The 26,797-nt window shown below is 51.1% G+C and overlaps 2 protein-coding genes across 2 annotated transcripts in view; one reads left to right on the top strand and one right to left on the bottom strand.

Moving 5' to 3' along the window:
- NFKBIE (NFKB inhibitor epsilon) overlaps positions 1–978 on the bottom strand; it is a 59,404-nt gene extending 58,426 nt beyond the window's left edge. Inside the window, exon 1 of the mRNA XM_030195757.1 lies at positions 696–978. Within this exon, the coding sequence (XP_030051617.1) occupies positions 696–910 (215 nt within the window). The 5' untranslated portion in view covers positions 911–978. The remainder of the gene's footprint in view (positions 1–695) is intronic.
- Positions 979–10,973: 9,995 nt separating this feature from the next.
- TCTE1 (t-complex-associated-testis-expressed 1) lies at positions 10,974–23,292 on the top strand. The gene is made up of 4 exons (XM_030194599.1): positions 10,974–11,222; positions 16,640–17,211; positions 20,426–20,875; positions 22,784–23,292. The coding sequence occupies exons 1-4, from the start codon at positions 11,045–11,047 to the stop codon at positions 22,946–22,948; spliced, it is 1,365 nt and encodes a 454-aa protein (XP_030050459.1). The 5' UTR covers positions 10,974–11,044; the 3' UTR covers positions 22,949–23,292.
- Positions 23,293–26,797: the final 3,505 nt, after the last annotated feature.

The raw sequence follows: 26,797 nt of genomic DNA on the forward strand, positions 1-26,797 counted from the left end.
GGTTGGGGAAGGGTTCCATAGACAGCCAGATATTGTGGGGGGCGGGGAAGGTTTCCAGAGACAGCCATTGTGAGGGGGGGGTTGGGGAAGGGTTCCAGAGACAGCCAGATATTGTGGGGGGGGGTCGGGGAAGGGTTCCAGAGACAGACATTGTGAGGGGGGGGGTCGGGGAGGGGGTCCAGAGAGCCAGATATTGTGAGGGGGGGTCAGGGAAGGGTTCCAGAGAGCCAGACATTGTTGGGGGGGGGGGGGTCAGGGAAGGGTTCCAGACAGACAGATATTGTGAGGGGGGGTCGGGGAAGGGTTCCAGAGACAGATATTGTGAGGGGGGGTTGGGGAAGGGTTCCAGAGACAGCCATTGTGGGGGGGGGGGTCGGGGTTCCAGAGACAGCCAGACATTGTGTGGGGGGGTCGGGGAAGGGTTCCAGAGACAGCCATTGTGGGGGGGGGGGTTGGGGAAGGGTTCCAGAGACAGCCATTGTGGGGGGGGGGGGGTTGGGGAAGGGTTCCAGAGACAGCCATTGTGAGGGGGGGGGTTGGGGAAGGGTTCCAGAGACAGCCATTGTGGGGGGGGGGGGGGTTGGGGAAGGGTTCCAGAGACAGCCATTGTGAGGGGGGGTCGGGGAGGGGGTCCACTCATTTCGTGGTTCCTCTTGCTGTGGGAGGTGCTGACTGGCTCCCTCCCTCGCACTCACGTGTCTCCATCCTCAGACAGGTAGGTGAGGGCCTCGAGGTGCTGCTCCTCCTGTCCCCGGGGGCAGCTGTCCAGCAGCGACTCAGTGATAGACGATGAGCCGTAGGCCGAGTCCACCCTCTCTAACTCCAGTTGGCTCGAGTTCTCTTTGAACCCGGAGGGGGCGTCGGGGGTCAGGCCCGGGGGCCGCGGCTTCTCCTCCCCCCGCTCGCACATCCTGACAGCCGCTGCCGCCGCGCGGCACCTGAACAACCAGCCTCGCGCTCCGCCCACCCAGCTCCGACACGCGCATCAACGTAACCCAATCCCCAAACACGCCCCGCCCCCTCATAAAACCTCCTCGGACAACACGCCCCTGGCACCCAGCACTGACCAATGCTGACACTGGCGTCGCCTTCGCCCCGCCCATGGAGGTTGGAGAATGAAAACTTCCTTGATCTAAATCTAATCTCCTTGGACACATAACACGCTTGGAATCCCCCCGCCCCGCCCCCTCTGCAGATCTCCATTTGCCTCTTTCTTCCAACGTGCTGCGTCTTCCTTCCAGGGAACGTTCGGTGAGGACGCGGCGTTCGGCTCAATGATTGGCCTGGCTATTTCCTGGGGGCGGGGACAGAGCGGCAGCTGGTGGTTGTCAGGGGAGACGTGGACGCCGGCCGTGCTCGGGGGCTTCGGGGAACTCTGCACCTCCTCCAGAGAGCGCTCGTCCCCCTCGGAGACCCGCTGCACGCCTGTGCCCTGGTGGGGTTATAGCATTGCTCCAGCCTGATACCCTCCCCCCTTCCCACAACTCCTCCTTTTCTCCCCCACCTGCCAATCACTCACCCTCCCCAACCCTCTACTCATCACTCTACTATTTCTCCCCCCCCCCTCACCTGCTAGTCACCCACCCAACTCACTAGCCCTCCTTTCCCCTCATGCTGATTTCCACTATCCTCTCTCCCCCACCTGCTCACCTCCTACTCCACTTACTAGCCTCTCTCCCCCACTTCCCTTTGTTCTACATCCCACTCCCCCACTTAACTTTACCAACTCTTCCCCAACCCCACTCCTCCTCATCCCTATCTCAACATTTCTCTCACCTCCGTCCTCTTCATTTCCCTCCCCTCCACTAGCCCATTTCCCCTCCCCTCCCACACTTTATCACCCACTCACCCAGGTCCACTTTGCCTGGGTGCCTATCTGCACTGCTAATCTCTCTATATCAGGATTGCAGAAAGATAGGAAGACAACCCTTGGCCCCTCAGTCAATAAACACTAGGAAAAGAAAAAGCTACAACACTAAAATGCATGACAATCACCCTGCTAACAGTTTACAGTCTTCTGTAAACAAGCCAGATGGTTCATAATATGTGAATGACAGCTGCAGCTGATCCCATAGGAATTTTATAGTTATCGTCCATGTATAAAAGCAAAAAAAGTAATTCCAAATAAATGCAAATCAGACACAGGGCCAAACTGGACTGGCACTGGTGCTATTCTCTCCTATAACCCTCCCTCACCCAGCTGCTACTTCATTTATAGACTTTACATTAAGGGCTTCTGATTTAATTACCAGAAAAGATCTTGATGCTTTTCCAATTATCTGGGAACTTGTTTTTGACAGGAATGAGTCCGTAGAGGCAGCTGAATATTGACCTCTGGCAGTCCGCTCACCTCCAAGGCATTTCCAAGACTGCAAAATGACAGACCCTGCAGGTCAGGCTGACTTGACCACTTCAACGGCGGGCGTGGGCAAACAGCGAGTTTCCACCGCTAGAAGGCTACGCAGGATTATTACAGAGGACCCAGAATGGTCACTCACCACTGTGCCTCCGCTGACTGACCTCTGCCTCCAGCACATCGTCAACAACTTTGAAAGTAAGATACCCGTGTCTCTTATGGCTTGTTATACAAGCACTAGCAAAACTTGTCTTCACTTCTTAGTAGCAGTGTCTACAACAGAAGTTAAAAGGAGCTGGGATTTGGTGTTTCTTTGCATGTATGATAGGGGGCTGGGAGTGGTGTCTCTTAGGGTGTTAAACGGGGGCTGGGAGTGGTGTCTCAGGCTATATCGTAGAGGCTGGGAGTGGAGACTCTTAGGGTGTATAACACAAGTAAGTAGAAATTGGGAATGGTGTATTTTAGGGTGTATAATAGAAGTAAATAGGGTCTGGGAGTGATGTCTCTTAGGGTGTTTAATAGAGACTGGGAGTGGTGTCTCTTAGGGTGTTTAATAGGGACTGGGAATGGTATCTTTTAGGGTGTATAGATTCAGGTTTAAATAAGTTTATTGTCATGACAGTTTTACATGTTGCTAATATATTTACTGGTAGACACAGTAAAAAAACAAAAGAAAGAGAGAAAATGATTTGCAAAGTAATAGTAACAATGGAGTGCAATTTAAGTGATACATTTTGGACAAATCTGCCCCTATATTATACCCCATTTTAAAGGGAAGGGTTCTGAAAGCCTGACACATTCAATAATTGTTTTTTTTTTTGTTGATCTTAAAGCCTGATAACCAGTCATAGCCCTGGAGCTCTCATATGATCACCGGAAACAAGGACTCAGGCTTACAGATCAATAGCATGATAACATCCACAAGCACAAACTTATTTTCCTCTGACCCAAGTTAAGCCCCTTCGAATCCCGGCCACCAATGACTCAATTAAACAGCAAATAAAAAGGGGCAACAGAATGCAATCTTGTCTCCAGTGGCGTTCCGTGCTTGGCTGACACCTGGGCAGATCGCCGCTGTGCGCACCCCCCCCTGGGTGCAGTGTAACACGGCACCCCCCCTGGCGTGGACCCTAACCCCCCCCCCCCCCCCCCGCCCCCCGGCGCAGCGCCTCTCACTCCCCCCGACAGTCCCCACCTGCCTACCAGCTGAGCTCCGGCCGGCACCTCCAATCTGCTGCGCTGCTGACTTTAAATGAAGAAAACCGTCTGGTCGTTGGCCCTTCACTCACTGAGTCCCGCCCTCGAGGAAATAGGAAGTTATATCAGAGGGCAGGACTCAGAAGTGAAGGGCCAACGGCGAGACGGTTTTCTTCATTTAAAGTCAGCAGCGCTGCAGAATGGAGGTGCCGGCCAGAGCTCAGCTGGTAGGCAGGTGGGGGCTGTCGGGGGGAGTGAGAGGTGCTGCACCGGGGGGGGTGGGGTGGACGGAGCACCCCCCCACCCGTTGACACCCGGGGCGGACCGCCCCCACTGCCCCGCCCTTGCTATGCCACTGCTTGTCACATCCCACATGAGAGCGGGAACATCTTTGAGTAGCCCTTGTCAGGATTGCTGGATCATGTCAGGATTGATGAAACCAACTCCCGATAACTCCCTCCTCCCTCAGGAATCACTGAGGATGGCAAATGGACCAAATGCTGCCCAGCTGCCTATTAGCCCTTTTGTTTATTTTATTTATTTATTTTTGTTACATTTGTACCCCGCGCTTTCCCACTCATGGCAGGCTCAATGCGGCTTACATGGGGCAATGGAGGGTTAAGTGACTTGCCCAGAGTCACAAGGAGCTGCCTGTGCCTGAAGTGGGAATCGAACTCAGTTCCTCAGTTCCCCAGGACCAAAGTCCACCACCCTAACCACTAGGCCACTCCTCCACTCTTCCATATCATCAAGCTGATCAATCCATAGACTGGTGGGTTGTGTCCATCTACCAGCAGGTGGAGATAGAGAGCAATCCTTTTGCCTCCCTATATGTGGTCATGTGCTGCCGGAAACTCCTCAGTATGTTCTCTATCTCAGCAGGTGGTGGTCACACACAGCAGCAGCTCTGGCTAGGCCTCCAAGCCTAATTCTTAGGTTTTGTTGAGTGCCTGGGGTTGAGGGCTCTTCTTGAGCAAGTGCAAACCTGGTGGCGCCAGGTCCCTCCTTTTCTCCCCCCTCCCGCTGGCTCCGTTAAAAAAAAAAAAAAAAAATTTTGAACGTCCTTAAAGGCGTTTATTTCGACGTTTATTTAAACGTTTATTGCAGCTACTCACTGGGACACCAGGTCGTTACAGCTCGGAGCGGAAAGCAGGTAATTTTTACCTTTTATAGCGGGCAGGGGGTTCCCCGATTGTTCTCCACGTGGCATATGGCGTCGGAGGGCGAGGGCGCAAAGAGTCGCTCCCCGGATCGCTTGAGCGCTTCTAGAGGGGATGCGGGGGTCTTAAAGCCTGATTCGCCCTTGTTGGGTGACAGTTTCGTGACCGATGAATGTCCCGGTCCTTCCTCCGGCGTGGCGGTTTTTCTCGCCATAAACGCCCATCCCCCGCTCCTCGCCTCCGCCATCTTGGCCGGCCACGCGGCTCGGACGGCTTCTTCTTGGGCCGCCCTTGAGGTTGGAGACATTAATGCCATGAACGCCCTTAATTTGGGCGACGGCACAAAAGCGGCTAAAGTTAAGCGCTGTTCTTCCCGCGCGGCTCCTTCGCGGAGTGTCGCGCCGGACGCCATTTTGGATGCGCAGCATGTCTCTCCCCCGCTCTTGCGAGCGCCGGTTGAGGGTGCGTCTAGGGCTGTAGCCCAGGCTGCGGAAGTGCACAGTCTGGGGGGTTTCTCCCCCGAGTTTGTTTTGCTGCTGCATCAGGCCTTCCTTATGCAAACGCTGCCCCTGCTCCCTCGTCTGGTAAAGAGGTTGAGGTTCCCAGAGGTAAACGCCCTCGGGTTGATTCCCAGGCCTTGGAGGACTTTGTCTCCTCCGATGTAGATGAGGGCAGCATATCTGAGTTCTCCCAACGGTCCTTTGCGGATTCCTTGGAGGAGACGGATCCCCGCTCGGTTGGAGCGGATGACCCCTCTGCAGCGCGGCTTTTAGCTCAGAGGATTTGCCCAACCTGTTAGTGCAGGCCATGGGCATTTTGAAGATTTCCTCTCCAGAGGACGTCTCTCCCTCAGCCCCTGTTGGCTCCTGCCATTATGCTGGGGACGAAGCGCCCGCCAAGAACCTTCCACGTGCATGATGCCATGCACACCTTAATTTCGGCTCAATGGGATGTCCCGGAAGCGAGCCTCAAAGTGGCTAGGGCTATGTCCCGCCTCTATCCTTTGCCTGAAAGTGAACGGGAGGCTCTTCTTTGGCCTACCGTGGATTCTTTAATCACTGCGGTGACTAAGAAAACGGCGTTGCGAGTGGAAGGTGGCACGGCCCTAAAGGACGCCCAAGACAGAAGATTGGAGGTGGCCTTAAGGTCGTCCTTCGAGGTGGCTGCCTTAAGTTTGCAGGCCTCAGTTTGCGGCTCCTATGTGGCCAGGGCGTGCCTGACGATGGTGCAGCGGGCTTCCCCCTCGGATCCTTCCTTGAGGGCTGATTGGCCGACCCTGGAATCGGGCTTGGCTATTTGGCAGACTTACTGTATGATGTCTTGAGAGCCTCGGCTAAAGGTATGGCTCAGACAGTCTCTGCGCGGCGGTGGCTTTGGCTGAAACATTGGTCTGCTGCCCATGCCTCTAAAGTCCCGCCTGGCTAAGTTGCCTTTTAAAGGCAAGCTGCTCTTTGGGGTCGAGCTGGACAAAATTGTGACCGATCTCGGCACGTCTAAGGGCAAGAGGTTACCAGAGGTCAGGGCTCGGGCCAGTGCTCGCCCCGGTATCTCCAGCGGACGGTTTCAGGAAGCCCGTCGGTACCGCCCGGGCAAGGTCGAGCTCCTCTGCCCCCTCTTCCTTCAAGAGGAATTTCTCCCCCAAGCAGCATTCCTTTCGCAGAGACCGCCGTCCCGGAGGTGCGCCCTCCGGTCCTCCCCCAGGGTCTCGTACCCAATGACGGGGTCCTGGTCCATGCCCCAGTGCAGATTGGAGGACGCCTGTCCTCGTTTCTGGGCGAGTGGACCCAGGGTAACTTCAGACGCTTGGGTGCTGGAAGTCATCAGAGACGGCTACAAGCTAGAGTTCTGCCGACCCTTAAGAGACGGGTTTGTACTCTCTCCCTGCAAGTCTCCGGTCAAAGCTGTGGCAGTGCAGCAGACCTTGGACAATCTGATCCGCCTGGGTGCGGTCGTTCCGGTGCCAGAAAATCAGCTTGGCAAGGGACGTTACTCCATTTACTTTGTGGTACCAAAGAAAGGAGGTTCTATACGGCCTATCCTCGACCTCAAAGGGGACAATCGGGCCTTGAAAGTTCGGCACTTTCGCATGGAGACCCTCCGCTCTGTTATAGCGGCAGTGAAGGCAGGAGAGTTCCTGGCATCCTTGGACATCAAGGAAGCGTACTTGCATATTCCCATCTGGCCTCCTCATCAACGCTTTCTGCGTTTTGCAGTACTGGGCCGACACTTCCAGTTCAGAGCCCTCTCGTTCGGGTTGGCTACTGCTCCGCGGACCTTCTCCAAAGTAATGGTGGTCATCGCGGCCTTCCTGAGGAAGGAAGGAGTACAAGTCCATCCTTATCTGGACGACTGGTTGATCCGAGCCCCCTCTTATGCAGAGTGCGGCAAAGCTGTGGACCGGGTGATTGCTCTTTTGAGCTCCCTGGGGTGGATCATCAACTGGGAGAAAAGCCAGCTGCGCCCGACTCAGTCCCTGGAGTATCTGGGAGTTCGATTCGACACCCAAGTGGGCAGAGTGTTCCTGCCGGACAATCGGATTGTCAAACTTCAGGCTCAGGTGGACCAGTTCCTAGTAGCCTCTCCGCTTCGGGCTTGGGACTATGTGCAGCTGTTGGGCTCTATGACGGCCACGATGGAAGTAGTGCCCTGGGCCAGGGCTCATATGAGACCACTACAACACTCTCTGCTGCAGTGCTGGACTCCGGTGTCGGAGGATTATGCTGTGCGCCTTCCCTTGGACCCAGCAGTGCGCAAGGCGCTGAGCTGGTGGCTGAAGACAGACATGTTGTCTGCAGGGATGCCTCTTGTGACCCCGGAGTGGATTGTCGTCACGACGGACGCCTCTTTGACGGGCTGGGGAGCCCACTGCTTGGGAAGGACAGCGCAGGGGCTCTGGTCTCCTGCAGAGGCAAAGTGGTCTATCAACCTCCTGGAACTCAGAGCCATTCGGTTGGCGCTTTTGGAGTTCATCCCGGTACTGGCGTTGAAGCCAGTACGGGTCCTGTCGGACAACGCCACGGCTGTGGCCTATGTCAACCGCCAGGGAGGTACCAAGAGCGCCCCTCTAGCCAAGGAAGCCATGAATCTATGCCAGTGGGCGGAAGCGAACCTGGAACAGCTGTCAGCGGCCCACATTGCCGGAGTCATGAATGTCAAGGCGGACTTTCTCAGTCGCCATACCTTGGATCCCAGAGAGTGGCAGTTATCGGCTCAGGCGTTCTTGGACATCACGAAGCGCTGGGGCCAGCCGAGCCTAGATCTGATGGCGTCATCGGCCAATTGCCAAGTGCCGCGCTTTTTCAGCAGAGGACGGGACCCTCGATCTCTGGGAGTAGATGCTCTTCTCCAACAGTGGCCAACACAAGAGATTCTCTATGTGTTCCCGCCCTGGCCCATGTTGGGCAGGGTACTAGACCGGGTGGCAAAGCATCCGGGCCGGATACTCCTGGTGGGTCCGGACTGGCCCAGACATCCCTGGTATGCGGACTTGATCAGGCTGTCAGTGGACGACCCTCTGCGGCTGCCAGTGGAGCAGGGCCTGTTGCATCAGGGTCCCGTGGTGATGGAGGATCCCTCCCCCTTTGGTCTTACGGCCTGGCTATTGAGCGGCAGCGACTGAGGAAGAACGGCTTCTCAGACAAGGTCATCGCCACTATGCTGAGAGCAAGGAAGCGCTCTACTTCTACTGCTTACGCCAGGGTTTGGCGTACCTTTGCAGCGTGGTGTGAAGCAGGCTCACTTTCTCCCTTCACTGCTCCAATTTCTTCAGTGCTGGCGTTCCTGCAAGAAGGTCTGGAGAAAGGCCTGTCGCTCAGTTCCCTTAAAGTCCAGGTAGCGGCTCTGGCTTGCTTCAGGGGCCGCCTGAAGGGTGCTTCCCTGGCTTCACAGCCAGATGTGGTGCGTTTTCTCAAGGGAGTTAATCACCTGCGCCCTCCTCTGCACTCAGTGGTGCCTGCGTGGAATCTCAACCTGGTGCTAAGAACCTTGCAGAAGCCGCCTTTTGAACCCTTGTCGAGGGCATCTCTGAAAGACCTGACATTGAAAGCAGTCTTTTTGGTGGCTATCACTTCAGCCAGAAGAGTTTCCAAGCTCCAGGCACTCTCATGTCGAGAGCCTTTTCTGCAGTTCACTGAGGCAGGAGTGACTATTCGCACAGTGCCTTCCTTCCTGCCCAAGATTGTTTCTCGCTTCCATGTGAATCAGCAGCTCTGTCTCCCTTCCTTTCGTAGGGAGGACTACCCAGAGGAATACTCTGCTCTCAAATATCTGGATGTGAAACGAGTCATCATCAGATACTTGGAAGTGACCAATGATTTCCGGAAATCGGATCATCTGTTTGTCCTGTTTGCAGGTCCTCGTAAGGGTTTGCAGGCTGCTAAGCCTACAGTGGCAAGATGGGTCAAGGAAGCCATTGCAGCGGCTTATGTGGCCGCGGGGAAGGTGCCGCCTATCCAGCTGAAGACTCACTCCGCTAGAGCTCAGGCGGCCTCGATGGCAGAGGCCGGGTCCGTCTCCTTGGAAGAGATTTGCAAGGCAGCAACTTGGGCATCGGCCCATACCTTCTCGAGGCATTACCGCTTGACTGTGGCTGCTCGGGCGGAGGCCCGGTTTGGAGCTTCAGTGTTGCGGTCAGGGATTTCAATGTCCCGCCCTGGGTGAGTACTGCTTCGGTACATCCCACCAGTCTATGGATTGATCAGCATGATGATATGGAAGGTAAAATTATGTATCATACCTGATAATTTTCTTTCCATTAATCATAGCTGATCAATCCATAGCCCCTCCCAAATATCTGTACTGTTTATATTCTGGTTGCATTTCAGATTCAAGTTTAGTCTTCAGTTCCTGTTCAGGAGGACTTCGTGTTCAAGTTTTTTCACTTGGATTCTTCAAGAGTTGAGACGAGTTTGTGTTACAGTGAGCTGCTGCATTCCTCTCCCCTCTGTTTTACGGGGCTGGATTGAGACATAAATTCTGCCGGCGCTCCCTCCCGCTTCGTGCGGCTGTAGGGCAGCTTTGTACCCCTCCCGCTTCGGTGGTGTTAGGGTCAGTCAGCTCCTCCCGCGGTTGCGGTTGCAGGATAAGCCAGATCCCCCCGCATCGGCGGGGTGGTGTCCCTCCCCCGCTCCACGGGGATGAGCTGGACGGATTTCCCTCCCCCACTTGTGTGGGGATGAGCTGGGTTAATTCCCCTCCCCCGTTTCGGCGGTGGTGAGCTGGGCAAAGTGTCCCTTTGTGGGTGTAATTCTCTAAGTGCTGAGTCCTGCGGATGGAGCTTGGATATCGACATACTGAGGAGTTTCCGGCAGCACATGACCACATATAGGGAGGCAAAAGGATTGCTCTCTATCTCCACCTGCTGGTAGATGGACACAACCCACCAGTCTATGGATTGATCAGCTATGATTAATGGAAAGAAAATTATCAGGTATGATACATAATTTTACTTTCTCAATCACTCACCCTCCCCAACCCTCTACTCATCACTCTACTATTTCTCCCCCCCCCCCCCACCTGGTAGTCACCCACCCAACTCACTAGCCCTCCTTTCCCCTCATGCTGATTTCCACTATCCCCTCTCCCCCACCTGCTCACCTCCTACTCCAATTACTAGCCTTTCGCTCCCCCACCTATTCTTCTCTCTCCCCCACTTCCCTTTGTTCTACATCCCACTCCCCCACTTAACTTTACCTACTCTTCCCCAACCCCACTCCTCCTCATCCCTATCTCAAAATTCCTCTCACCTCCGTCCTCTTACTTTCCCTCCCCTCCACTTGCCCATTTCCCCTCCCCTCCCACACTTTATCACTCACTCACCCAGGTCCACTTTGCCTAGCTGCACTGCTAATCTCTCTATATCAGGATTGCAGAAAGATAGGAAGACAACCCCTTGGCCCCTCAGTCAATAAACACTTGGAAAAGAAAAAGCTACAACACTAAAATGCATGACAATCACCCTGGCTCTGGCTTGGCTTCACTCTGCTAACAGTTTACAGTCTTCTGTAAACAAGCCGGATGGTTCATAATATGTGAATGACAGCTGCAGCTGCATGTATAAAAGCAAAAAAAGTAATTCCAAATAAATGCAAATCAGACACAGGGCCAAACTGGACTGGCACTGGTGCTATTCTCTCCTATAACCCTCCCTCACCCAGCTGCTACTTCATTTATAGACTTTACATTAAGGGCTTCTGATTTAATTACCAGAAAAGATCTTGATGCTTTTCCAATTATCTGGGAACTTGTTTTTGACAGGAATGAGTCCGTAGAGGCAGCTGAATATTGACCTCTGGCAGTCCGCTCACCTCCAAGGCATTTCCAAGACTGCAAAATGACAGACCCTGCAGGTCAGGCTGACTTGACCACTTCAACGGCGGGCGTGGGCAAACAGCGAGTTTCCACCGCTAGAAGGCTACGCAGGATTATTACAGAGGACCCAGAATGGTCACTCACCACTGTGCCTCCGCTGACTGACCTCTGCCTCCAGCACATCGTCAACAACTTTGAAAGTAAGATACTCGTGTCTCTTATGGCTTGTTATACAAGCACTAGCAAAACTTGTCTTCACTTCTTAGTAGCAGTGTCTACAACAGAAGTTAAAAGGAGCTGGGATTTGGTGTTTCTTTGCATGTATGATAGGGGGCTGGGAGTGGTGTCTCTTAGGGTGTTAAACGGGGGCTGGGAGTGGTGTCTCAGGCTATATCGTAGAGGCTGGGAGTGGAGACTCTTAGGGTGTATAACACAAGTAAGTAGAAATTGTGATTGGTGTATTTTAGGGTGTATAATAGAAGTAAATAGGGTCTGGGAGTGGTGTCTCTTAGGGTGTTTAATAGGGACTGGGAATGGTATCTTTTAGGGTGTATAGATTCAGGTTTAAATAAGTTTATTGTCATGACAGTTTTACATGTTGTTAATACATTTACTGGTAGACACAGTAAAAAAAAAGAAAGAAAGAGAGAAAATGATTTGCAAAGTAATAGTAACAATGGAGTGCAATTTAAGTGATACATTTTGGACAAATCTGCCCCTATTTTATACCCCATTTTAAAGGGAAGGGTTCTGAAAGCCTGACACATTCAATAATTGGTTTTGCTTTGTTGATCTTAAAGCCTGATAACCAGTCATAGCCCTGGAGCTCTCATATGATCACCGGAAACAAGGACTCAGGCTTACAGATCAATAGCATGATAACATCCACAAGCACAAACTTATTTTCCTCTGACCCAAGTTAAGCCCCTTCGAATCCCGGCCACCAATGACTCAATTAAACAGCAAATAAAAAGGGGCAACAGAATGCAATCTTGTCACCAGTAGCGTTCCGTGCTTGGCTGACACCCGGGCAGATCGCTGCTGCATGCACCCCCCCCCCTGGCGTGGACCCTAACCCCTCCCCCCCCCCGGCGCAGCGCCTCTGACTCCCCCCGACAGTCCCCACCTGCCTACCAGCTGAGCTCCGGCCGGCACCTCCAATCTGCAGCGCTGCTGACTTTAAATGAAGAAAACCGTCTGGTCGTTGGCCCTTCACTCACTGAGTCCCGCCCTCGAGGAAATAGGAAGTTATATCAGAGGGCGGGACTCAGAAGTGAAGGGCCAACGGCGAGACGGTTTTCTTCATTTAAAGTCAGCAGCGCTGCAGATTGGAGGTGCCGGCCAGAGCTCAGCTGGTAGGCAGATGGGGGCTGTCGGGGGGAGTGAGAGGCGCTGCGCCGGGGGGGGGGGGTGGACGGAGCACCCCCCCACCTGTTGACACCAGGGGCGGACCGCCCCCACTGCCCCGCCTTGCTATGCCACTGCTTGTCACATCCCACATGAGAGCGGGAACATCTTTGAGTAGCCCTTGTCAGGATTGCTGGATCATGTCAGGATTGATGAAACCAACTCCCGATAACTCCCCCCTCCCTCAGGAATCACTGAGGATGGCAAATGGACCAAATGCTGCCCAGCTGCCTATTAGCCCTTTTGTTTATTTTATTTATTTATTTTTGTTACATTTGTACCCCGCGCTTTCCCACTCATGGCAGGCTCAATGCGGCTTACATGGGGCAATGGAGGGTTAAGTGACTTGCCCAGAGTCATAAGGAGCTGCCTGTGCCTGAAGTGGGAATTGAGCTCAGTTCCTCAGTTCCCTAGGACCAAAGTCTACCACCCTAACCACTAGGCCACTCCTCCACTCTTCTCAATTAACATACCTTCGTCCTCTCTGGGCATCTGGGAGCAGGGCTGTCTGTGAGAACAAAGGAAGCCAGACAGAGAGGCTCCAAAACTAGAGACTTCAAAGAGTAGAACCTGTCAAAATGCTCACCTTCCTTACATCAAGGAAATGAAACTGGAGTTTGGCTGGGAAGGAAAGAAGTTATTTGATCCCTATCTGTTCCTGAGGTATATAAAGGAGAAGCACATGGCTCTGGGCTAGGGTTACCATTCGTCCGGATTTCCCCGGACATGTCCTGTTTTTGAGGGCATGTCCGGGGCGTCCGGCGCATTCTGCCCGCACGCACGTTTGTCCCCTCTTTCCTGCCCGGAGCGCTGCCTCCCTTGTCCATCATCCTTCTCGGTCGGCTGGGGATTCAAAATGGTTAAAAAGGTTGGCATATTGGGGTGCTGTCCTGGTGCCCATCGCAGTGCCCATTATTTGCAGATAGATATCATTGTTAAAGCGGAAGTAGTTGTGAGTTAAAATGAATTTGATTAATTTTGTAATAGTTTCTGGTGAGTATTGATGGTCCAGTGTGGATTTTTTTAGGAGTCTTCCACATGCAGCTATGCCATCCGCATGTGGAATGTTGCTGTATAGTGATTCTACATCCATCGTGACCAGAAGGGTGTTAGGTGGTAGTTGCTTGATATTTTTCAATTTATTCAGAAAGTCTGTGGTGTCTTGTATGAAGCTGTTAGTTTTGTGTACGAGAGGTTTCAGAATTCCCTCTATGAATCCAGATATTTCTTCCGTGAGTGTGCCAATACCTGATATGACTGGTCTGCCAGGGTTTCCCGGTTTGTGGATCTTGGGTAGCATGTAAAATGTGCCCACAGCAGGCTGGTTTGGTATGAGTTTCTTCAGGTGAGGTTGCGCTTGTGTAGGAAATGTTTTGATAAGGTCTTTCAGCTGTTTTGTGTAATCCTGTGTGGGGTCCTCAGTTAGTTTCCTGTAGTATTTATTGTCTGAGAGCTGTCTGTGCCCCTCTTCAATGTATTTTTGTATGTCCATAATTACCACTGCGCCTCCTTTGTCTGTGGGTTTGATGATAATGCGTTCGTTAGTTTGTAGGGTTCTTATGGCCGCTCTTTCTGGTGGGGTAAGATTGTACAGGATTCTCTTTTGTTTGTTGGAAAGTTGGGATTTCACCCTATGTCTGAAACTTTCTATGTAATTATCCAGCTTGTAGTTTTGTCCCTCCTGTGGGGTGAAATAAGTGTTCTTTTGTTTAAGACTGTACTCCGGTCTGTTTGGTGTCCCTTTATTATAGAAATGTGTTTTAAGGCGCATTTTTCTAAAGAATTCTTCTAGGTCTGAGTATAGTTGGATTTCATCTAGTTTACTAGATGGGCAGAATGAGAGCCCTTTGGAGAGCACAGAGACCTCATGTTGTGATAATTGATGGTTCGAGAGGTTTATTATCCCCATTTGGTTTGCATCTGTAAAGGTGTGATCACCCAACTTAAAACACAAGCTAATCAGAAGTAAACTTCCATCACAGACTGAAAAGGAACAGAAGGGCACACGTCCCTGTAATTTATCCAGTTGCAAACTATGCCAAAATATTTCACAGGACCCCACAGTTATCCACAAAGGAAAGATATTCAACATAAAGGGATCTTTCACTTGCTCATCTTCCAATGTGGTATATATCATTCAGTGTAAAAAATGTAACGAAGGATGCTATATTGGAGAAACAGGCCAGATGCTTAAGACAAGATTCAATTTACATAGACATCACATGAACAATACAGCCAGTAGGGCCCCCACCATGGTGGGACAGCACTTCACAGAACCAGGACACTGTACCAGTGATTTCACAGTGAGAATACTGAAAGGTAACTTTAAAACCATACAAGAACGTAAGACCTTTGAAGTCAGAATGATTGAATATTTTAACACCCAACAGAAAGGACTTAACAAGGATCTGGGGTTCCTAGCCCATTATAAACCATAAAGCTGTATGTCTCTGTTGATCACCCTCCCCTCACCTATCCACACCCACCCTGTTAGAATATCAATGATATGCTTTGATGTCCCCATGCATACTTCCTACCCACCCCCCTCCTCCCACCCTGTCAGACTGTCATAGTAATGCTTGAATGTTTTCACTTATATACACTGTCAGCTAGCACATTTGCTTATTTCCGATCTGAGGAAGAAGGGCAACCTTCGAAAGCTAATCAAGAAATGTATTAAGTTATGTCCAATAAAAAAGGTATCATCTTATTTTCTTTTCCATGTTTTATTTTGTTTGATTTCTATTGATAATGAATACACTTTTAAGTCAGTAAGAGAACTAAATGCAAAACACATAGGTGCTGAGTGAAGTGACTTAAGAGGTGTTATGTGAACATAGTGGCACTGGTGGAAGATAAGTCATGCAGCAGAAGTTGGGAAGAAGAGACATATAATTGAGTGGGAGGCCTGTGAAGAGCAGGTTGCAGTAGTCTAAGCAAGAGTTGATGCTGTAGATAAAAGTTTTGGTAGTGTGATCAGAAAGGAAGGGACAGATATTGGTGATGTTAGAGAGAAAGAAGTAACAGATTTTAGCAGTGTTATGGATGTGTGTAGTCAGACAGTGAAACACCTTTGGTGTTCAAAACAAACCAACTGTTGATCTGTCCCACCCATGCTCCTTAGTTGCTAGTGCTGTGTGAAGCTCACCCCATTCGATTGCCTTTGTGTGTAGAGAAATCAGTATCCAGCCTTCTGCCTCCTTCCTAGCATCTGCTTTCTGTCTTTTTTTTTTCTCCCAGTCCCTGATCTGCCCCTTTCTCCCTTTTTGCGGAACCTGCTCTTTACCTCTTACCCCCTTCTCCAGCAACCATGCACTGCCTCCTCTTGTAATCCAGCACCCACCCACCCTCTTCCACAGCATCTGCCCCTGTCTGTTTTTCTCCTTCCCAAGCCTCTACACGTACGTCTCCCACCTTCCTCGGTGTCTTACCCCTGCCTTCCTGGAGGACTGCTGTGCAGCTGCATATCAGTGCACTTTAAAGGGAACACTGGTTTTAATGCTCTCACCTTAATTGACTGTTTCAGCAGACCTTGGTTGGGGACTCCAGTTCAGGAAGCATTCCTCTGTGGTTCTGGTTGCACAGCCTCTCATGTAAGTCCAAATAATGCTAAAGTACTCAGCAGAAGCCCTTCAAAGCTGGTCTGGCTTTATTTACAAGGCAATAATTAAATAAGTTGCACTCAATATTTTCTTAAACAGTTGAGCTGTGGTACAGAATTCAGTAGGCGTCTCCTTAGGTAAGGCTATGCCAACCTCATCTTGTCCCATTGTAAGACTTACGGCAACTTCAGGTTATTGCTGATTCTCAGTCTTCTGGAAGAGCAGCCCTTTCCCTTCTAAGTAATTTTTGCCTGTGCCTCCAACTTCCCAACATGGGCTGAAACTTAGTCCATTTCTTACTCTACTAGGAAGGAGGTTGGAAGTTGACTGGGATCAGATCTTCCAGAGTGGAGATTCCACTAAGATTTTTAATATAATCCCAGAAATATTAAGCTACTTGGCTAGGGAGCAAGATGGACATTCTCTGCTCCATGCCAGCTACTCACTCCTTCAAGCGTTCTGATGAAACAGCAAGTCCGTGTCCAGTTAAACCCTAGGTCCTACCACTTGGGATCTTATTCAGTGTGTTACAATCATAACTGAATTTCCTGGGAAATGAGCAAGAATGCAAAAGAGAATTCTACTAGTCATCCTTTTCTCTCTTACAGGCAATCCCATTGTGGAGGAGCTGCTTCCCAAGCATCAAGAGACAGTACTACAGAAACTCTCCCCCAGCCTACCCCTTTCCGTCACAGCCAACCTGATCAGTGATGAGGGCTACTGGCGGAGGGTCTGCACCAAACGCTGGGAAATCTGTGATATCTCATCGTATGGGGGCAACTGGAAGCGGATGTTCTTTGAACGTCACATGGAGAATATCATTGAGCACTTTATTCCTGGAGTAACAGATCCTAGTCTGGTCCGGGAGGCTTTGCCCCTCTGCAAGAACTACATCAGGAAGCTGAACATCACCCAGCTTCTTCCGCCAATAAAGATGGACCTAAAGAAGCAAGACGATGAAGACTCATCTGACTCAGAAAGTGATTCTGGGGCTGAATTACCCCTAACGGACCACTTTGACCTGTCAATCGTTATAGATGCCCTGCCTAACCTGGAGGAGCTACACCTTGTCTATGGAGTGAAAAATTGTGGAATGAACTTTGAATGGAACCTCTTTGAGTTCACCTATGCGGATTGCATCTCCCTGGCCAAAGCCAACAAGTTCTGCAAGTCGTTGAAGGTAACTTGAAACCACTCTTCCCCCATCTTCACATTATCAACTGCTGTGAGGGGCAGATGATCAGAAGCAAACACGGATGCTGGAGGCTATTATCTCCGTACTAGTGCCCGTGTTTGCTCCCGCCCCAAGATCAGAGCCGGCGAGCGCGTGAAACAGCAAGCTCGCTGGCTTTGACTTCAAGTAGCATGCAAACACATGCTAAACAGGGCATTAACTATTTCTCAGTGGGCAGAGCGCCAAATAAGGACACTGCTTCTGCGGCAAACCCTTCGCAAGCTTGGAGCTGGCATTAGGGTTTGCAGAGCATTGGGGAGGAATGGGGAGCCCTGTCCAGCATGTATTGGCATGCTTGCAAGCCCCCTATTCCATCCTGGACACAAGGGGCCGGAGGTCCGGGGGACCTCCAACCTACCTGAACAAAAGCCCCCACAGCCCACCTCTGGACTGAGAGGGCTACAGGACTGGAGGTCTGGCGAATTTCCAGCCCCCCTTCTGGTGGTCTAGCACCCCTTGAACCCCACCCACCGTTTCTTGAAGACGGAGGAGGGAGTAGCATTTCCTCCTCCTTCCAGAGCCGCCTCCAAAATGGCGATGCCCTGGACAGTGCATCCTGGGATGCGCTGGGTGGGGCTTCCCTACCATATAATGGAGAAACTCTCTTATAGTGGTAGGGAAGCCCTAGCCCTGCCCAGCACATCCCAGGATGCAGTGGGCAGGGCACCACCCTTTTGGAGTTGGTGCTGGAAGGAGGAGGGAATGCTACTCCCTCCTCCATCTTCAAGGTACCGGTGGAGGGAGGTTTGAGGGGGTGCTAGACCACCAGGGCAGGTGGCCACCAGGGAAAGTTCTTTGGTGTCAGGGTGGAGGGCCACCAGGGAAACTTGTCTGGGTGTGGGGGTGGGGGCTGGAGGTCTACAGACATCTAGCCTGGTCTGTTTGATAGGTCTGTTTTTTTTTTTTTGACAGCCTGGACCTGACAAACAACGTCTGCGGGAGGATTGTGCCTTGGTCGCATGCCCAGCCACAATCCTTCCGCAGAAGCCCCTCCATGATCAAAACTAATAGCGCATATAAATTTGCATGCTATTAATTTTGATAATCCGGGCTTTAATTCCCCGTGCTAATTTTTCAGCCCTATTCGGAACAGCACGGGGAATTTAATCATCGGTCTGTGAGAGAGGTATTCGGTGTTGTTAAAGTTTATTAGAGGCCTATACCCCGTCCATCAAGGAATGCCTGAGTGACTTACAATATACGGTGGGCAGCAGAGCAAGGGGAAGGATGGGATGAAATACATATTAACAGGAAAGCACAAAGAGGGGGAGAATCATGTTCTCCAGGGCACCACCACTTGCGGGGAGGGGAGCCTGGAAAGTATAGATTAATTATACAGTTCTTCTTAACCCAGTACCCGGGACACACCCAACCAGCCAGGTTTTCAGGATATCCACAATGAATATGCATAAAGGTACACACACACTCATTTTCAAAGTATTTAGACTTACAAAGTTTCATTAGTTACTATCAGGCTTATTTTCGAAGGAGAAGGACGCCCATCTTTCGACACAAACTGGAAGATGGGCGTCCTTCTCACAGGGTCGTCCAAATCGGTATAATCGAAAGCCGATTTTGGACGTCCCCAACTGCTTTTTGTTGCAGGGACTGTCAAAGTTCACGGGGGCGTGTCAGGCGTAGTGAAGGTGGGACTTGGGCGTGCCTAAGACATGGACGTCCTCGACCTATAATGGAAAAAAAATGGCGTCCCTGACGAGAACTTGGACGACTTTACCTGGTCCTGTTTTTCTTACGACCAAGGCACAAAAAGGTGCCCGAACTGACCAGATGACCACCGGAGAGAATCGGGGATCACCTTCCCTTACTCCCCCAGTGGTCACTAACCCCCTCCCACCCTCAAAAAAAAATCTTTAAAAATATTTTGTGCCAGCCTCTATGCCAGCCTCAAATGTCATACTCAGGTCCATCACAGCAGTATGCAGGTCCCTGGCGCAGTTTTAGTGGGTGCAGTGCACTTCAGGCAGGTGGACCCAGGCCCATCCCCCCACCTGTTACACTTGTGGTAAATGTGAGCCCTCCAAAACCCACCATAAATCCACTGTACCCACATCTAGGTGCCCCCCTTCACCTGTAAGGGCTATGGTAGTGGTGTACAGTTGTGGGTAGTGGGGTTTGGGGGGCTCAGCACACAAGCTAAGGGAGCTGTGTACCTAGGAGCAATTTATGAAGTCCACTGCAGTGCCCCCTAGGGTGCCCGGTTGGTGTCCTGGCATGTCAGGGGGACCAGTGCACTACAAATGCTGGCTCCTCCCACGACCAAAGGGCTTGCATTTGGTCGTTTCTGAGATGGGCATCCTCGGTTTCCATTATTGCCGAAAATCAGAAACGACCAAATCTAGGGACGACCATCTCTAGGGACGACCTAAACGTTAAGATTTGGGCGTCCCCGACCATATTATCGAAACGAAAGATGGACGTCCATCTTGTTTCGATAATACGGGTTTCCCCGCCCCTCCATCGGGACGTTTTGCGAGGACCTCCTCAGCAAAACTTGGGTGTCCCTTTCGATTATGCCCCTCCACGGAGCTTTGTAAGTAAGTGCTTTGAAAATATACCTGCACGACACACAGACACATACCCAGAAACACACAGACAAACAAAGACGCATACACAAATAGATTCGCAGACAATGGAATCAGTACATGCAGATCTCTCTCATGCAAATTCATTTTGGATATCCTTAAAACCTGACTGGCTGGGTACGTCCCAAGGACTGAGTTGAGAGCCAGGTCACGTAGGGAGGAATAGGGAGGCATATCTGCATATAACGTCACGCTGTCCTGATAATTGGAACTGTAATTCACCATCATTTACTTAATAATCGGTTTATTTTCTTCCTATATCGTATTGTCTAAGTTTATTATGTAATCCATGTTTATTTACGATACCAATTGTATGTTTTCTCATTTTACCTGACTGTTCATGATATTATCCATGTTATATATATATATTACCAATTGTATCTGTACTCTGAAATGGCATAAGTCATGACGGAAAATTGTAAGCCACATTGAGCCTGCAAATAGGTGGGAAAATGTGGGATACAAATGAAACAAAATAAATAAATAAATATCTCTTCTTATCAGTGTTCCAGCTGTCTGGATTGGCACTGTAACCATTTTATCTTGCACTTCTGCAGGTTTTTAAGCTGTATAAGAGCAAAGTAGACGATTTAAAAGTTCGAGTGTTGATGAGCAGTCTGCTGGATCACCCTTCACTGGTACATCTGGACCTCTCTCATAATCTGATAGGTGATCGGGGAGTTCGAGCCATCTGCAAAGTTATGAACCGCAGCAAACTGGAAACAATCAACTTGTGCAATAACCAAATCCATGCCAGCGGGGCACAAGTTATCGCCTGTGCCTTGACAAAAAACAGCACTCTGACCACCCTGAACCTGCGTCTCAATCACCTGGGGGACGATGGGGGCCAGGCGATATGCCAGGCCCTCCTGCACAATAGTACCCTGGTTAATGTGCACCTGGGCAGCAATGAGCTGACTGAGCCAACAGGCATTGCAATCTCACTGGTCCTGTCTCGGAACAAGGCACTGAGAAGCATCAACCTTACTTCCAACCGCATCGGAATGGTACGTTGGTTCTTTCTCAGACTGCTAGGAGAAATTTTATTTAGAATCACCCTCCTTAACCCTACTACGTTGCACAGCATAATGTATATCATTATAAAATCCAATGATGCAGTAAGATTTGGGAGGAGGTGATTCCTTCATCGTGCTGAGGGAGCCTTTGGGAACACTAAAATCTCTTCTAAAGATGGTGTCTGATCATTGCAGAGTTAAAACATTTGCCATTATGAGCCTGTGGAAGTACCTTCCAGCTCTAAAGTGTTTATCTTCTAATTCAGCAGGTTCAGGAGAATCTCTGTGGCTCTCGGCAGTGGTGATCCTAGCCGGCATGACACCTGGGACGGAGCGCCGATGTGCCCCCCCCCCCCCCCCGGCGAAATGACACCCCCCGGGTGCACGCCGCTGGGGGGGGAGGGGGTGCCGCGGCACGCGCCTGTCAGCTGAGTTCGCTGACTTCGCTAACTTCGCTGCAGCTCCCTCTGCCCCGGCCGGAACAGGAAGTAACCTGTTCCGGGGCAGAGGGAGCTGCAGCGAAGTCAGCGAACTCAGCTGCCAGGCGCGTGCCACAGCACCCCCCCAGCGGCGTGCACCCGGGGCGGACCGCCCCCACCCCTCCCCCCCTTGGTACGCCACTGGCTCTCGGTAGTAGCAGTCATTTGTTTTGAAGTGTACTTTTCACAATTGCAACATCTCTAGGGGTAGTTACTGCTTCTACTCAGGGGCACTTGTGATAGAAGGCTAGAGTTTCATTGCATCTGAGAATCAATTCAGGACAGCCAGGGCCAAGCCCTTATTATTTGTGCTCGGCCCATTCACAAGAAAGGGGGATGGGAAGAGTGGCAGCCTGAATTCTGAACGACGATGACCTGTACCGGCTCAAGGTATTCTGGTGCTCTAAGCCAACTTGCTTTGGTGTCCAACACCTCCCCCCCCCCCAATCTATGACTGTCCAGGAGAAGAGGGAACGAGGAGAAGGAACAATGCCGGACTTGCAGGGAGGGGGTGGTGTGTGTGGAAAGAATGACCAGGCTGGGGTGGGGAGGAGATGGGAAACATACTGGACCAAGGAAGGTGAGATGCTGCACCCATGGGGAGGAGGGGGGAAGAGGAACCATTAGGCCAAGTGACATCAGAGGCTTTGGATGTTGACACTCTTTATTGCCAGCACCCTAAGTCAATTCCTCGCCTGGTCCAGTGGTTAACCCGGCCCCTTTCATAGCAGTGGCATAGCTACGTGGGGCCAGGGGGGCCTGGGCCCCCGTATATTTGGTCCTGGACCCCCCTGCCGATGACCCTCTCGACCCCCCCCTCCCGCCGCCAACCCGCCGTCGCCTGCCTTTGCTGGCGGGGGACCCCAACCCCCACCAGCCGAGGTCCTCTTCTTCTCGCAAAAGTTCCTTCTGTTTCTGACGTCCTGCAGGACGCCAGACTCACAGAACGAAGCCTTGCAGATCAGAAACAGAAGGAAGCCTTTTGCGAGAAGAAGAGGACCTCGGCTGGCGGGGGTTCCCTGCCAGCAAAGGTAGGTGATGGCGGGTTGGCGGCGGGAGGGGGGGGTCGAGAGGGTCGTCGGCAGGGGGGGGGCAAAGCTGGTGGTGGCGGGGTTGGCAATGGCGGGGCGGGGGGGGCTAAAATGTGCCCCCTCACCTCGGGCTCTGGACCCCCCTCTGGCCGAAGTCTGGCTACGCCCCTGTTTCATAGCACTTCCTGTCACGTCTTACTCCTGTGTTATGTCCCATCATTCTCAGATGCTGCTATTTAAAAAAAAAAAAAAAGACAAAGGCCTCTGCATGAGAATTTGGCTGTAACATTGTTCCTTGTTTGGCAGCTCTGTCCCTAAGAGCTAAATAATTCTTTCCCTCAGATACACCTCAGTTTTTAGCTTTAATGGTTTCTCCCTTGAAATTTCAGGATGGCGGCAAGCAGCTGGTAGAAGGAATGTCAGACAACAAGACACTGGTGGAGTTTGACCTGCGGCTGACGGAAGTGGGACAGGAAAGCGAGTTCTGCATTAACCAGATCCTGAAGAATAATCAGGAGAGAGCCCGCCTGAAAGCACTCCAGCACCACACTTGACACCAGGGAGCGCTAAAAACACACCTTGATTTGGATCTTAATGTTTAGCTCTGCTTCCTTTTGATATAAATTCTTGCCATCTGGTTACGCGTTACTGACACCTACCGCTGAGCCTTCTGCCAGGGCCCCGGGTACTCATACCTCTCTCAGATACTCTAGGACTGTGGAGGATATGTGGCACCTGTAAATACATAGTGAACCCTGTTTGCAGTCGCACTCATTGTTCCAGTTTATGTTCTTTGCCTTTTATTGTAGACAGTGTGCGTTTTAAACATGCAAGCCTATAGACATTGGCAACCAGTACCAAGACCCCTGAGGCAGGCACTTGGCCGAAACACAATGGCTTCTCGGGTATTTTAAGAATAAAACTTTTTCATCTGGCTTTTCGTCTTCCTGTTGTTCTTGAAAGAGCTCTGCTGGTCACACTACTCATTTTGCAAGCACCTGAGAATACGCAATCAGCTGGGTGAGCTGCAGAGATACGCCACATTGCATGCAGGGGCTATGAAGGCAGGTAGTGAGGAGCAGCTGATACATAAGTACATAAGTATTGCCACACTGGGGCAGAGCAAAGGTCCATCAAGCCCAGCATCCTGTTTCCAACAGTGGCCAATCCAGGTCACAAATACCTGGTAAGATCCCAGAACAGTACATTACATTTTATGCTGCTTATTCTAGAAATAAGCAGTGTATTTCCCAAAAGGCCATTTTAATAATGGTCTATGGACTTTTCCTTTAGGAAACTGTCCAGACTTTTTTTTAAACCCTGCTAAGCTAACCGTCTTTACCACATTCTCTGGCAACAAATTCCAGTTTAATTACACATTGAGTGAAGAAATATTTTCTCCAATTCGTATTAAATTTACTATTTTGTAGCTACATCGCATGCCCCCTAGTCCTAGTATTTTTGGAAAGAGTAAACAAACGATTCACGTCTACCCGTTCCACTCCATTCATTATTTTATAGACCTCTATCATATCTCCCCTTGACCGTCTTTTCTCCAAGCTGAAGAGCCGTAGATGCTTCAGCCTTTCCTCATAGGGAAGTTGTCCCATCCCTTTTATCATTTTCGTCGCCCTTCTCTATACTTTTTCTAATTCCACTATATCTTTTTTGAGATGTGGCGACCAGAATTGAACACAATATCTCATAAAAATCCTCACTGAAGTAATAAAGCCTGTCTGTTCATCTCACTGCTCCTCATTTCTGCCTTCAAATCACCTAATATTGGAATTGGTTTTGGTCTGCATTCCACAGTCTCTTTGATCGGTTTTGCAGCCCAGTCAGATCAAGCCTGGCTCTCTGTCCTGGGTTTTCATTCACAGACTACTACTACTACTACTTAGCATTTCTATAGCGCTACTAGGGTTACGCAGCGCTGTACAAGTTAAAACATGGGGAAGGACAGTCCCTGCTCAAGAGAGCTTACAATCTAAAGGTTACAAACTATGTAGTCAGTGTAGGTAGCATGAATGGGGAAGGTGGTTAGGCGCCAAAAGCAAGGGAGAAGAGATGGGCCTTAAGTAAGGACTTGAAGATGGGCAGGGAGGGCGCTTGGCGTATGGGCTCGGGAAGTCTGTTCCAGGCATAAGGTGATGCGAGGCAGAAGGGGCGGAGTCTGGAGTTAGCGGTGGTGGAGAAGGGTATAGATAGGAGTGGTTTGTCCTGAGAGCGGAGGTTACGGGTGGTGACATAGGGGGAGAGGAGGGTAGAGAGGCCCAAGAGTTTTCGCTTTCAACTTACCACTCTGGAAAGCAATAAACAGAAACGCTGAAAGGGGCAAAATATTAGTGTGTCGGGTATCCAAAAGAAAAGAAGGAAGAAAGTAGTGTGGTTCAGTGAGAATATGAAAGCAAAAGGAATATCACTCGGCAGGGGCGTAGCCAGACTTTGGCGGGAGGGGGGTCCAGAGCCTGAGGTGAGGGGGCACATTTTAGCCCCGCCCCCCCCGGCGCTGCCGAACCTCCGCTACTTTTTACCCCCCAGCACCTGCACCCCTCCCCATCCCTTTTGACCCCCCTCTCACCGCCGCCAACCCTCCCCCGCCACTGCCAAGTACCTTTACTGTCAGGGGTCCCCAACCCCCACCAGCCAAAGTCCCCTTCAGCGCCGGTCTCTGAGTCCGGCGCTTTCGCTGATCTGGATTCTGTTTCCGTGCAGGATGTCAGGACTCACAGAAACAGAATCCAGATCAGCAACGCGCCAGAGACTGGCGCTGAAGAGAACTTCAGTTGGCAGAGATTGGGGACCCCCGCCAGCAAAAAGGTACCTGACAGCGGCGGCTGGAGGAGGGGTCAAATGTGGTGGGGGAGGTTTGGCGGCGGGGGATTGAAAGCAGGGGGGCCAGGGCTAAAGCTGTGGGGGCCCATGCCCCCGTGGCCCCACCTAGCTATGCCCCTGGCACTCGGTAAAGGAAATGGATAGGCAAAACTACCAAAGAAACAAGATGAGGCAGGAAGGGCAATGAGGCAGGCAAAAGCTCAAACTGAGAAGTGTATTCCTCTGTCAGTGAGGGCAGGGGGGGCAAAACCTTCTGTAGATACCAAAAAGATGAGGGTGATGGACCAAAGGCAAAAGGCAAGGCCGTTAAAAGGTTTTGAGATGTAGACATTGCTATTTACTGAGGAGGCAGTCCTCAGCTTACTGGCAAAAATGAAGGTGATCAAAGCCCTGGGACCTGATGAGGTTCAGCCTAGAATATTGAAGGAGCTTAAGGAGCTGCGACCTTGTTTGACTTTTCCCTTGAAACAGGATGTTCCAGGAGACTAGAGAAGAGCAAACATGGTGCTGCCCACAAGGGGGAAGCAAAGAGCTACAGACCTGATAGCTTACAATCAGTGGCAGGTAAAATAATGGAAGCAATGCTGAAGAGTAGAATTATGCAAGACCTTGAAGTTGGGTTAAGGATCAAAGAGAATATGGTTTTCACCTACGCACTGGTGTGCTGAAGTCGGCTCGCACCAACTCGCATGAGCCAGCTGTTAAATTTTTCAGCATCTTGCGAGCCGGTTGTTCTGGCAAGGTGAGCTGGCTTGCCTCTCCTCCCCCCCCCCACCCCCGAGCTGCAGGGTCATAGACTCCCAGCACATATCTGAAGGCAGCCTCTCTGGTGGTCTAGTGGATTCTTCGGGGCAGGAAAGACCCCCAGTCTTTCCTGCCCGCTGCTGGCGCTGACCCTCCTGCAGCCGCGTCGGTCTTTAAAAATGGCTGCCGAGACTTCCAGAGGTGGCCTCGCGAGACTTTCTTTGAAGTCTTGCGAGGCCGCTTTTGTAAGTCTCGGCAGCCATTTTAGAGAAGATGCGGCAGGAGGAGAGTCAGCGGCAGCAGCGGGCAGGAAAGACTGGGCACCTTTCCTGCCTTGGAGAATCCACGGTGGTTGCCTTCAGGTATGTGCTGGGAGTGGGACCCTGCGGCTCGGGGGACTGGGCAGGTCGAAGGAGGTCTGGAATAGGTAGGTGGGTGGGGTGGGGAGGATGCTGTTAAAAAAAACAAGTTACATTTTCAAACATGCCGGCTTGTGCGTACGGATGTACACAGAGGAAGTATAATATGGGAATAACTTTTCATACGTAGAGTAGTAATTTGTTATAAATCATAATCGGTGTGTCATTTGGAGGGGCTGGTTAATATATGGACACCCTAACCCTGTAATATTGGTGCAGATTTTTTTTCTCTCCTGGTAAATGGCTTCTACAACAGACATCATGTTATGAGAATTAGGTGTTCAACATTCAGAGTTTCGGTCTATTTATTTACTTATTTATAACATTTTCTAGTGGTGCGCTGGTAAATTTTTAACAACAAGCTCGCTCCCCGGTCCGCCTCTGTGCCCTCCCCCACTGCTGCAG

Source organism: Microcaecilia unicolor, chromosome 3 (assembly GCF_901765095.1).
Source record: "Microcaecilia unicolor chromosome 3, aMicUni1.1, whole genome shotgun sequence".
NCBI classification, from domain to species: Eukaryota; Metazoa; Chordata; class Amphibia; order Gymnophiona; family Siphonopidae; genus Microcaecilia; species Microcaecilia unicolor.

What these genes read in the sequence shown, in the direction of transcription:
- TCTE1 (XM_030194599.1), top strand. Translation starts at nt 11,045, where the DNA reads ATGACAGACCCTGCAGGTCAGGCTGACTTGACCACTTCAACGGCGGGC. An exon ending in CATCGTCAACAACTTTGAAA is followed by an intron (nt 11,223 to 16,639) that starts GTAAGATACTCG and finishes TCTCTCTTACAG; the next exon opens with GCAATCCCATTGTGGAGGAG. An exon ending in AGTTCTGCAAGTCGTTGAAG is followed by an intron (nt 17,212 to 20,425) that starts GTAACTTGAAAC and finishes GCACTTCTGCAG; the next exon opens with GTTTTTAAGCTGTATAAGAG.